At 61.3% G+C, this 12,099-nt stretch overlaps 1 protein-coding gene and 1 non-coding gene across 2 annotated transcripts in view; both read right to left on the reverse strand.

Annotated features, from left to right (window-relative positions):
- EP400 (E1A binding protein p400) overlaps positions 1-12,099 on the reverse strand; it is a 72,313-nt gene that overhangs the window by 17,440 nt on the left and 42,774 nt on the right. The window contains exons 19-30 of the mRNA XM_060192658.1: positions 12,023-12,078; positions 9,763-10,168; positions 9,109-9,275; positions 8,232-8,395; positions 7,360-7,599; positions 5,706-5,870; positions 5,023-5,178; positions 4,112-4,206; positions 3,319-3,545; positions 1,804-1,997; positions 1,560-1,729; positions 335-531 (exon numbers count right to left, since the gene is read on the reverse strand). Coding sequence (XP_060048641.1) covers positions 335-531; positions 1,560-1,729; positions 1,804-1,997; positions 3,319-3,545; positions 4,112-4,206; positions 5,023-5,178; positions 5,706-5,870; positions 7,360-7,599; positions 8,232-8,395; positions 9,109-9,275; positions 9,763-10,168; positions 12,023-12,078 — 2,237 coding nt within the window. The remainder of the gene's footprint in view (positions 1-334; positions 532-1,559; positions 1,730-1,803; positions 1,998-3,318; positions 3,546-4,111; positions 4,207-5,022; positions 5,179-5,705; positions 5,871-7,359; positions 7,600-8,231; positions 8,396-9,108; positions 9,276-9,762; positions 10,169-12,022; positions 12,079-12,099) is intronic.
- LOC132539192 (small nucleolar RNA SNORA49) lies at positions 806-936 on the reverse strand. Its single transcript, XR_009550486.1, has one exon. It is a non-coding gene; the product is annotated as a small nucleolar RNA SNORA49 (small nucleolar RNA).

The raw sequence follows: 12,099 nt of genomic DNA on the forward strand, positions 1-12,099 counted from the left end.
GCTGTGAGCTGAGTCTAGCCCAGGCTGCTCTGCCTCTACTTGACCATTTCCCAGGACCTCAGAACCTCGGCATGCCTGTCTTTCACGTACCTACCCCTTCAGTCCTCTCCTCACCCGTCTCCCCCCAAGTGCCCTGGAGAAGTCGCTCCCCCAACCGTGTGTGGAAGCAGGCACCACCAACACCTAGAATCAGCTCCTTTCAAGTCACATTGAATTTTCACCACCCTGGGGAAATGGTCCATTGCAGAGGAGATACACATGCCCAGCTGCATCCTGCTTCTCTCACAACCCTCTACTCTACTCCCTCTCAGTGGGCCCCGGCCCTACTGCTCACCGGTAAACGTGCACGTCCTTGCGCCTGCCGATCCTGTCACACCACTCCTGGGCCTTGGCGTCCATCACGGGGTTCAGGTCGTTGTCGTAGAACACCACGGCGTCGGCCTCCACCAGGCTCACACCGGTGGCACGGCTGTGCGTGGAGAGGATGGCACAGAAAATGCGCCTGTCTCTGTTGAAGCTCCTCATCAGTTCCTGGAATGAGTGAGATGCCTGTTAGGGCTGCTGCCAGTGCCAGCATGCCAGTCAAAAGCTCTTCCCAGGGTCCCTGTGCTGGCTCTAGACCCGTTCACACTTGCTCCACACACAGCTGAAGCAGAGGGACCCACCCACACACGCTCTGCACATGCCCCACACACGGCTGAAGCAGAGGGACCCACCCACACACGCTCTGCACATGCCCCACACACGGCTGAAGCAGAGGGACCCGCCCACACACGGCTCAAACAGTGGGAGCCACCCAGTGTTTGCTGTCAGCGCAGGCTGCAGGCCCCACAGGAGAACAGAATCTTCCTGGGGAGGGAGGTGTGCTGTTGCTGTTCCCTCAGGCAATGCCAAGGCACTTCACAGGACAAAGCCCTTGGAGTAAGGCTGAGGGAGCGGAGGGGGGAGGGGTGGGGTCTTTGTCCAGAGGCATTAGTGGGCTGAACCGTGCGGCCAGACCTGTGAGTGCTGGTTCTCCCTCTGGGGCTGTGCCCTGCTCCACCCTGAGATGAGCACCCTGGGCAACTCGCCTCTGCCTGCTCTTCATAATCGCCAAGTGGGGCACCAGAAACACTCCTGCCATGAAGGCTGTAACTGGAGTCCTTAGTGGGGGCCGCTGGAGGAGGTCCGTGGCTCAGAGCCACCAGCTTGCAAACCTCCTAGCTACCTGCCTTCCAGAGGTACCCTCGAGGGCTGAGTAGGCTTACAGGATGCTGGCTCTGCCAACGGGCTCAAGTCCTGAGCTTACGTGAGAGCTGGAGGCCCTGTTCATCCTGCATTTCTGTGTCCCCGTGCAGCCCCTCCTGAAGCAGAGTGGTGATGTGGCCCCTGTGGCCCTGAGACACGAGGCCTGAGCATGCCCCTGAGGGGGCCCAGCACAGAAGCCACCAAAGACTGGAGTCCAAAGATGCCATGAAGGCCTTCCTTTGGATTCAAGAGGCCTGCCGTCCCGTCCCTGTGGGTACAGCACTCAGGAGCGCGGCTAGGACACAGCCCACACCTGACAGCCAGCACCTCACCTGCCGCTGTTCGCTGTTGGCGTTCTCATCAATTCTTACATAGGTGAGATAGTGGAAGTTGAGGAACGTTTCTAAGATATCCAACATGAGCACCATCTGTGACAAGATCAGCACTCGGCGCCCCTCAGATTTCAGCTTCTGCAGCAGGAGAGCTAATGCCTCCAGCTTTCCTGTGAGGCCAAGGGGATAAGACTCCTCAGCACCCGTGGCAAGGGGCAGGAGGGCCGTGTGGAGATCCACATACCTGAGTCAAACTGCACCAGCCGGAGCTCCGGAAAGCGCAGCGCTGTCACCTGCCGCAGCTGTTGGGCATAGGGGGCCAGGTGTTCCCTCAGGCGCTGCCTGAATACCCGCATCCGGTGGCTGTAGAGGGAGGGTGGCCTTGCCACCCACAGAGATGGGGGCAGTGCCACCACCGGCGGGATCACACACACCACCCTGAGGAGCAGAGAACACAGCCGTGAGCACCTGGCCCCAAGGCCTTGCCGCATGCAATAGCTCTGTCCCCTCAAAACCAAGGCTCATGGCTTGAAGGGAGCGGGCAGGGAGCCTGGTTCCAGTGCCACCCACACTGGCAGTCATAGTCCTGGCTGATGGGGGCTGCCAGATGAGAGCACCAGCATGAACCCCCCTCCCCCCAGAGTCAGCCCATCCTGCACCAAGTGCAAGGCTTCTAGAAGGGGTTCTGGATAGACCGGGGCAGGAGGTGAGCCCAGGGCCACTGTGGCCCCTCTGTCACCTAGATGGGAGCCAGGCCAGGATGAAAGGGCCTACAGAGCATCAAAATGGCAGGTGAGCCACACTGCCCCGCTGTGGAAAGTGACCCATGTGGCTCCTAGGAAAACGCTACTTCAAGAGACAAGTGGTGGTTCATGAGGTAACGTAGTGGCTCAGCATCAGACTCACAGCCACGAGGCCCTACGCTCAACCCCTGGCCCTACGCTCAACCCCTGGCCCTACGCTCAACCCCTGGCCCTACGCTCAACCCCTGGCCCCATGTGTGCAAGGCTCGTGCGCAGGTTCTCCTTCAGCTCTTCATCATTGATTTAAGAAAGACAGAGACAGGAAGTCAGGTGGTGGCGCAGCGGGTTAAGCACACGTGATGCAAAGTGCAAGGACAGGCGTAAGGATCCCGGTTCAAGCCCCCGGCTCCCCACCTGCAGGGGGGTAGCTTCACAGGCGGTGAAGCAGGTCTGCAGGTGTCTGTCTTTCTTTCCCTGTCTTCCCCTCCTCTCTCCATTTCTCTCTGTCCTATTCAACAAGACAACAACAACAACAACAATAACCACAACAATAAAAGAAGGGCAACAAAAGGGAATAAGTAAACAGTCTTAAAAAAAAAAAGTAATTAAGAAAAAAAGACAGAAACGGAGAAAACTGTTAACACCAGCATGGTCTGCAGGCACATCAGCATCAGCTTGGGTGCTGGCTCTGCTCAGGGGGCCTCCTGGGGGGGGGGGGCAGTGGCATCCAAGATCACAGGACTCTCTGCAGTCTAGAAGGCTCCAGAACCCCCTCAAGGAACAGCTCGTGGAGAAGCTGGACAAGCAAGCGTGTGGGAGGCTGAGCAGATACACTGCCGGGAGGGGCTTGAACCTCCCTGCTCCACATGTGCCAGTGAAGTGCTGGCTCTCGCGAGATCACTAACGAACACGTGAAGGAAAAGGGCACGACTGTTGAGGTGAAAGCTTCTGGAGGAAGAGCCAAGAAGTGAGGGTTAATGTTGGGCCCAACGGGGTGGGGGCCACAGGCCACACACCTGTCGATGACATCCTGCAGGGACTCCTGGCGCTGACTCAGTGTCAGGATCAGGTCTCCCAGGCCTTGCCAGCCGCCTGCAGCCTGGAGCCAGGGCGCCTTCTCTCCAGCAGCCTGGGCACAGAGGCCCAGCACGTCCCTGCCATAGACGGGGGCTCGAATGCAGCGCCGCTCATTCACCAGGTACATCTGGTCCAGCCGCTCTCTCAGGAGCCGGGCCTTCTCCTCCTTGATTGGGAGCAGTGCGGCCATCAGTGACCCCCCCATGTGAATGCCCGCCAGGAGGCATCAGTGACTCCCCCATGTTAATGCCCGCCTAGGAGGCATGAGTGACCCCCCCATGTGAATGCCCGCCTAGGAGGCATGGGTGACCCCCCCCCCCGCTGTGTGAATGCCTACCTTGGGGGCATGAGTGACCCCCCCCATGTGAATGCCCACCTAGGAGGCATGGGTGACCCCCCCCCCCCCCGCTGTGTGAATGCCTACCTTGGGGGCATGAGTGACCCCCCCCGTATGAATGCCCGCCCAGGGGGCATGAGTGACCCCCCCGTATGAATGCCCGCCAAGGGGGCATAAGTGACCCCCCATGTGAACGCCCACCCAGGGCTAGGCAGAAACCAACTGCACAGGCTGGGCCCTGGCCCAGGTGGACAGTGCTGCTCTGTGAGCATCTGGTCTGTTCTGTTTTTTGACCAGAGCACTGCAAGGCCCTGGCATGTGGCCCTGTGGCATGTGAGTCCTGTAGAGCTGCCGCCCACCCCCAAATGAGCAGTGGCTCAGGCACCCCACCGCACCTGGGTTGGTCCTCCGAGGGGCGAGGCTGGCTTGGGGGCCATTCCAGGTTCTCCCGTAGCCACAGGGTTCATGGGTCCCCGACCAGGCACACCGACTACAAACGCACAAAGGAAGAGCTGGGGAAGGAGCAGGGGACGCGCTCTGTGGACCCCAGCCCGGATGCCCAGCATCACGGCACTGTCCGCACTTTTCTGAGCGGCTCTGACCAGGTCGTTCAGAACAGCCAGAACACAGACCTGCTGCAAAATGGGAGCCAAGTCCCCGCAGCACCCCAGAGCAGGGCAGCCACGGCTCCCCCACTTGCCCGCAGCCAGGGCACCTGCTGCCCACCCGCTGTCATGTAGGGCTCTGGGCAGAAACCCTGAGGACAGAAGGGCTGTGCAGCTGCTCTACGCAAGGGCTGTCAGAGCCAGGGCTGGGGCCCAGACATAGGAGCCCAGGGCCCCAGCAGGACCTTCCCTCTGGGAAGGGAGGCGGCTGAAGCTGGGAGAACACCTGCAAGGTGGAGCTGAGAGGTGCAGAGAGCCTCCCACAAGTGCCAGGAGCCACACCCAGCTTCATGGCGGGTAGTGTGGGACAGGGCTTGGGCCTCTCTCCACAGGCCTCCCTGCACCCTGCTGCCCATGAGGACTCGGTCCACCGGGAGAGGGCGGTGGATGGTGGACAGCCCTGCACCCTTTCCCTCTGGAGTGGGCTAACTGCACCCTCAGAGCAAGCAAAATGGCTCATGGGGAAGAAACACATCCAAGCAGTACAGCTGAGAGCAATGGAGAAAGGAAACAGGCCACGATGAACAGCACTATGTAAATTGAGGCTGCCTCCAGTCAGAAGTGTGGGGAGACACGTGGCTGCCCAGCCCCCAAAGCTAAGAGTCAGCAGCTCGGAGCAAAGCCTTCTGCTGGGCACTCACCTTGCGGGGCCAGAGGCGAAGGGCTGGGGCCAGTGGCTGGAGGCTTGCTTCCCAGGGCGTTCAGGGCACCTGCCTGCGACACCGTCTGCATGACTATAGGGCCGGGCGGCCGCAGGTAGGACTGTCCAGGGGCAGACACGATCTGGAGAACGCTGCCTGGAAGCACAGGCCAGGGCTACGGTCAGGCCCCGAGTACCCCCAGCAGACATAGGGCAGATGCAAGGCTGCCTCTGTCATCCAGCCAGTGGCTCTTGGGGGCGGGAGGTGAAGGGTGAAGTCGGCCTGCCTCATGGCCCCACCACAAGCTCGGAGAGGGGCCGTGTGTGCCCTTTGCCCAAAGAGCCGGTCACAGGCTGGAGACCAAAACACAGCCCCCGGTTCAGAGGCTCTTTGGAGAAGACTTGCCCCCCCCCCCCCCCCCCCGGCGGCCAAGACAAGGCTGCTTCTGAGCCCTGGTAAGGCTGAGGAGTCACACCCGGTGCACGCTAGGCTCTACAGAGGAGGCACCCATGGCTGCCTCGACCTCCGTTCCCTGGCAAGCGGGTGGTCTGAGTGTGCTGTGCTGTGTCTAGGCAGGACTCAAACAGCATTCTCAGCAAAGGCACGGCAGCTGACAGGGAAGGACAGGGCAGAGGAGGGGTTGGTGGGAGGCCACGGGCAAGTGGCCTGCTAGCGGGCTTTACCTTGCAGCTGCAGTGGCTGGCCGGCGGTGAGCTGCCGGAGCTGGCTGTGGGACAGGGTGAACTTGTTCCCTTGGAACTGCAGTGTCACAGGGGTCTCTGGCTGCGCCGCTCGGCTCGCTGGTCCCGAGAGGGAAGCCAACTGGGCTATTCTGACGACCTCGCCACCTGCAGATGCAAAGGACAGGGAGGCAGAGCTGGGACGCCCGAGGCCCTTACCTGCCCGGCAGCGCTCCCCATAGAGACTACAGAGAGCTGAGGGTCAGGGACGCCCCGGGGCTGCTGCCACCCCTCCTTCCAGAGAAGTAACTGCTAGAGAAGAGCACAGGCTTTAACGGCTAACTTACTGGTCATAAGAGGTAAGTTTGAGATAGCAGATACTAACAAAATTAACCAAAACCTTATGGAACATGTTTCTGTTAAACTAAGTAAAAAAGTGGCAAACATCACAGACAGCAGGAAGCTACTTACAATACAATTTGAAACTCTGGTATCAACCTCTTAGAGAATTCTCAAAACTGAGACAATCCGTGCCTGGGCTACCTCACAGAGCAGACAAGCAGCATTTATCACAGCAGACGTGGAAGGGGACCGGCCCAGTCACACCCTCACCTCCTCACAAGGCGGGAACGTACTCAAGTACATGGACACACCGCATAAAGGCAGAGTGACAGAGTAGCACCTAAGTTAAGACTCGATCTACAGCATTTGCTGTGAAGAAATGCAGAGCAGGATTCTGTTTGGAAACACCACCCAAGAGGGGGGAATGTGCATCCCGGCAAGGTTCAGGCTGTGACAGGCAGGCGTACAAGGTTTTTACCTCGTGCTTAGTACTTGAGCCTAAATGTTCCCTCCCACGGAGCCCATGCTTCGAAGAGCCATCAGTGATACTGAAAGATAATGGTGGGAAAGGCAGAGAAACACCAACATCTCACCCACAGGAAGACTAAGAACAAGGAGGGAAACGCAGACGGAGGTGTGGAGAATGTGCAGAAACACACCTCCCCACTGGTCCATACTGCTCAGAGAGCCGCCCTGCTCCGCCCCGCAGCCCCAGGATACTGCCCCTCCTAAGAGCACCACAGCCCCAGCCGAGCCCTGCACGGGCAGCAGAGGGGCCTGTCCCCAGAGGTGTCCCTGCCTGCAAAGGCCTCAACTGCAAACCCGTCACACAGTGCTGGGTGCGTGAGAGACAGTGGTACTGTGACAGCTGCCCAATGCCCAGAGCAGAGTGGAGAGTGACCCTGAGAGATGGGGATGTGTGGGTGACAGTGGGTGCATCAGAAGTGTAGTACACTGAGGTGCTCTGCTGCTGAGTGAGTCCACGAGACTGGGCAGGACAGTACTGTTTCCCAGTTGAAACTTGTAATAAAGGAGAAAGAGGCTTGACTGCTAGAATCCTGGGGATAGTTGCACCGTCTGCTACTGTCGCCTTGGCAGAGCTGCTCTGGGGAGCCGGGCCCGTGTGGGAGTGGCCCTGGGGCAGGGCAAGGCAGGAGAGCAGAACGGACTCTGAGGCAGAAGGAAGGACAGAGGGGTCCTATGTGGCTGGGAACAGGGTCCCTGCCAGGGAGGTGGGGAGAGGGAGACAGAGAAGTGGACGGCAGAGGCTCTTCACACACGCCGAGGGACACCACACATGGGGGGACCCACTTACTCGGCAGGCGTGCCTGGGCCTGCGAGGTGAGCACCAGCCCCTGTGGCGGCAGTGTGCCCTGCCCGGCCGTGTGTGGGGCCTGGGGCTGGGGCAGGGGCGGGCCGGGGCCGGAGGCCGGGGCAGTGGTCTGCGCCCGCAGTTTCGCAGGATGGGCTGGGCTAGGTGCTGTGCTGAAGGCCGAGGCGGGCTGGTGTCTTGGTGCACTGGAGGCCTGAGAGGTCTGAAACGGGGCGGCGGCCGCTGCAATCGATAAGGGTTGTTTGTGCAAAGCTGTTAGCAGTTCTCAGTAAACACAGTCAACACTCGATTTCTAGAGACCAAGAGCGTCATCCCACACTGTCTCTACGACAAACAGGAGCACGGCCACTCACACGCGCTATGAGGCCCCGTCCTGGGAGAACAGCGCACTGCAGAGCCCTTCGGTCAGCGGTGAGCACTCAGAGCAGAGGGCCCCGCACGGCCATGGCCACGGCCACGGCCCCAAGGCACAGGGCCTCACAGAGCCTGGCTGCAGCACTCAGAACTCTGGCAGCCCAAGACGGTGGGGCCCTGCTGGACCCACCATCAGACTAGAACACTCTCCTTCCTCCCTATCCTGCTGCTCAGCCCTGCTCCTGCCAAGTGGTACCAGGCGACGGAGAAGACAGCACAGCACCTAACGAGAGCGGACGTCCTCAGAGGTCCCTGCACGGAGGAATGTCTCCATGGTTATGTCGACAGTGCTCAGCCAGGAGGAGCGTGGATACAGGGAAGCCCAATGCAGACACAGGCCAGGACTCCCGTAGGCCCTGCACCTGCCTCTGCAGAGATGGCCAGCAGGCACACGTCCCGAAGGAATGCCTGAGGACAATTCCACAATGCTGGGGGCATACCTTTCACATCCGGGTTTGCAGAGAAGGTGGCGATGGGTGGCCGTCCCCGTACGTGGCCCTGTGGAGTGGCCGTGGCCGAGGCTGCCGTGCGGGGTGGGTGTGTGCTGGGGAAAGGCACGGTGCGGCCCTCGGGCTTCTGGCCATACTGCACGGGCTGGAACAACCTAGGTGGCCGGTTGTGGCGGAAAGTGAGTGTCTTGGCTGCAGGGCACGTGGGTGCCCAGGGGCGAGGGGTCTCACTTGTGACCACAGCTTAGATCGGCGTGTCCCCAAGCCCCCAAGGAGGTAAGTGAAGGATTTGAGCACAGACACTGCCCTGGGCTGGAGTGTAGCCATGAGTGGCAGGCCTCTCCCAGAGTTTACATGGCCACTATTCAGAGCGGGGTGAATACAGGCAAGTGGCATGGGACGGAGGCCCTCAGGAGGCCCCACAGGTTGACCAGTGCCACTGTCTGCTGGCTCACTTAGCTGAGGGTTCAGGCCCTGGGGCGGCAGCAGAGAAGCCAAGGGCAGAGGCGGCAGCTACAAACCACTGCTCCACCCCACTGCTGCTCCCAGTTCTCCCCTGGCTGTACCTCAGCCAAGGACCCTGCATGCCTCCCATGCTGGACTGGGCAGGTGTGTGAGGTGTCTAGCTCCTCCCAGGCTCAGGGGTGCTTCACACACCCTCAGAAGCCCCTCACACCAGGCAGGGGCCCCAGCTCTCGCCGACAGCACAAGTGACACGGGGTGCTGGATCCTGCCTGGCTCCCAACCCTCAACATTCCTCAGCTGACAAGAGAGGTTCTCATAGGCCCCATGGACATGGGGCCAGAGCCAGGGATCAGGGCACCGGCAGTCCAGTTCTGAGGGAGGGCCGCCGGGGCCGGACGCACACCTGCTGGGCTTGAGCCTGATGGCAGTAGGCCGAGCCACGGGGGGTGGCGCTGTGCACAGCTCTTCCATGAGCTTGCGGGTCGCCTTCTTCTGGCGTAGCGCTTCAGCCTCGCGGTGGGTCATCGTGCTCTCTAGGCTGACGAGGTCGAACATGGAGAGGTCGGCCTCCTGTGTGTGTGTGGGGGGGGGGATGCCATCACCATCTGTGGCCCACGGGAGGGCAGTCGGCTCCAGGTGGAGAGTCTGCCCAAGAAGCCGTCCTGCCTCCCCCCACGGCCCTCACTCGGGCAACATGGACAGAGAAGGTCTGTGATCAGCTGGGTGGCAGGGTCACTGGGGGAGCCAACACCTAGAGCCTGGTGTGGATGAGGGGCCGAGAGGGACGCCCACCTGGCTGACTGGCCATCTGTCCTGCGTCCCCCCGACCCAGGACTCAAAGATGTGAGGCTGGGTGACGCGCACCATACCAGGCCACACACTTGTGGGTCCCAGCACCACGTGTGACAAGTCCTCCACAGCACGTGGGTTCTGGGAAGCGCCAGAGCCCGCCGGAGCCAGCTGGCCGGGCGGTTAGGGCCTCTCCTCGGCAGAGATGACCCCCACCCCACAACGCACTCCGTCTCCAGGGCTGGGTCTGCCCTCAGCTGCCGCTCACCATCCAGGAGTCTCTGTCCAGAGCCTTGAGGACGAGAGAGGCCGCGCGGTACCGCAGAGGCTGAGCGCTGTAGGAGGACTCGGGCAGCCGAGGCTCCACAAGCCCCGGGTGGTTGCAGATGCGCTGCAGCCGCAGCAGGATGCTCAGCACATCCACGAAGTGCCCGCTCTTCAGGGCATCCTGCGTCCTGCGGGCACCACGGCACAGCTGCTGCGACGCACTGCCGCAGCAGCCCCAGCCCCCACCGTCGGGAAGCCCCCCCCCCCGGCCAAGAAGTGGGGGAGGCCACAACCTGAGCAGAGTGCACAGCCCCGCTCTCCGTGTCGCCAGCGGGAGGGAAGACCCTAACAGCCCGCCAGCTGTCTTCACAGTGCAGACGGAGACCACGGGAAGGAAGGCAAGGGGCCTACATCAGCCACATCCCCCTAAATCAAAACAGCCCCTCCCACACCACAGGGCATGATCTGATCTCCGGAGAAACGCCCTGGCAAGGCGGCCCTCTGAGCGGTGTCCGCGTGGGTGGCGGCCTTGCTCTGCACCCCGCCACCTCTCTCCTGCTCAACTCCACCAGCAAGAACGGAACCCACATTCCATGTGCTCCTGTTTCCCACCCCAAGGAAGACAGGGGGCTTCACAGCTCTGCCCTACCTGGAGCCGCCTCCCTCAGCCCGTGACAGCATGTGTCACCTACCTTTCCCACCCCAAGGAAGACGGGGGGCTTCACAGCTCTGCCCTACCTGGAGCAGCCTCCCTCAGCCCGTGACAGCATGTGCCACCTACCTTTCCCACCCCAAGGAAGACAGGGGGCTTCACAGCTCTGCCCTACCTGGAGCAGCCTCCCTCAGCCCGTGACAGCATGTGCCACCTACCTTTCCCACCCCAAGGAAGATGGGGGGCTTCACAGCTCTGCCCTACCTGGAGCAGCCTCCCTCAGCCCCGTGACAGCATGTGCCACCTACCTTTCCCACCCCAAGGAAGACGGGGGGCTTCACAGCTCTGCCCTACCTGGAGCAGCCTCCCTCAGCCCGTGACAGCATGTGCCACCTACCTTTCCCACCCCAAGGAAGACGGGGGGCTTCACAGCTCTGCCCTACCTGGAGCAGCCTCCCTCAGCCCGTGACAGCATGTGCCACCTACCTTTCCCACCCCAAGGAAGACAGGGGGCTTCACAGCTCTGCCCTACCTGGAGCAGCCTCCCTTAGCCCCGTGACAGCATGTGTCACCTACCTTTCCCACCCCAAGGAAGACAGGGGGCTTCACAGCTCTGCCCCAACCTGTAGCAGCCTCCCTCAGCCCCGTGACAGCATGTGTCACCTACCTTTCCCACCCCAAGGAAGACGGGGGGCTTCACAGCTCTGCCCTACCTGGAGCAGCCTCCCTCAGCCCCGTGACAGCATGTGCCACCTACCTTTCCCACCCCAAGGAAGACAGGGGGCTTCATAGCTCTGCCCCAACCTGGAGCAGCCTCCCTCAGCCCGTGACAGCATGTGCCACCTACCTTTCCCACCCCAAGGAAGACAGGGGGCTTCACAGCTCTGCCCTACCTGGAGCAGCCTCCCTTAGCCCCATGACAGCATGTGCCACCTACCTTTCCCACCCCAAGGAAGACAGGGGGCTTCACAGCTCTGCCCTACCTGGAGCCGCCTCCCTCAGCCCGTGACAGCATGTGCCACCTACCTTTCCCACCCCAAGGAAGACAGGGGGCTTCACAGCTCTGCCCTACCTGGAGCCGCCTCCCTCAGCCCCGTGACAGCATGTGTCACCTACCTTTCCCACCCCAAGGAAGACGGGGGCTTCACAGCTCTGCCCCAACCTGTAGCAGCCTCCCTCAGCCCGTGACAGCATGTGCCACCTACCTTTCCCACCCCAAGGAAGACAGGGGGCTTCATAGCTCTGCCCTACCTGGAGCAGCCTCCCTCAGCCCCATGACAGCATGTGTCACCTACCTTTCCCACCCCAAGGAAGACGGGGGGCTTCACAGCTCTGCCCCAACCTGTAGCAGCCTCCCTCAGCCCCGTGACAGCATGTGCCACCTACCTTTTCCACCCCAAGGAAGACAGGGGACTTCACAGCTCTGCCCTACCTGGAGCGGCCTCCCTCAGCCCGTGACAGCATCTGCCACCTACCTACCTAGTTATCTGATAGAATCAAAAGAGGGAGAGAGCCCTGCTGTACTGCTTGGGAAGCTTCCCCTGCAGGTGGGGACTGGGGGATTGAACTGAACACACCTGGTTGTGTGTGCTACCAGGTGTGTTCTTACATGGCCCCAAGGTTGTCCTGGGACACCCCTCCCTGTCCACTCTGTGAGCTCACTTCCTGATGGTCATGGGGCTGAGC

The sequence above is a fragment of the Erinaceus europaeus genome, chromosome 6 (genome assembly GCF_950295315.1).
Source record: "Erinaceus europaeus chromosome 6, mEriEur2.1, whole genome shotgun sequence".
Lineage (NCBI taxonomy): Eukaryota > Metazoa > Chordata > Mammalia > Eulipotyphla > Erinaceidae > Erinaceus > Erinaceus europaeus.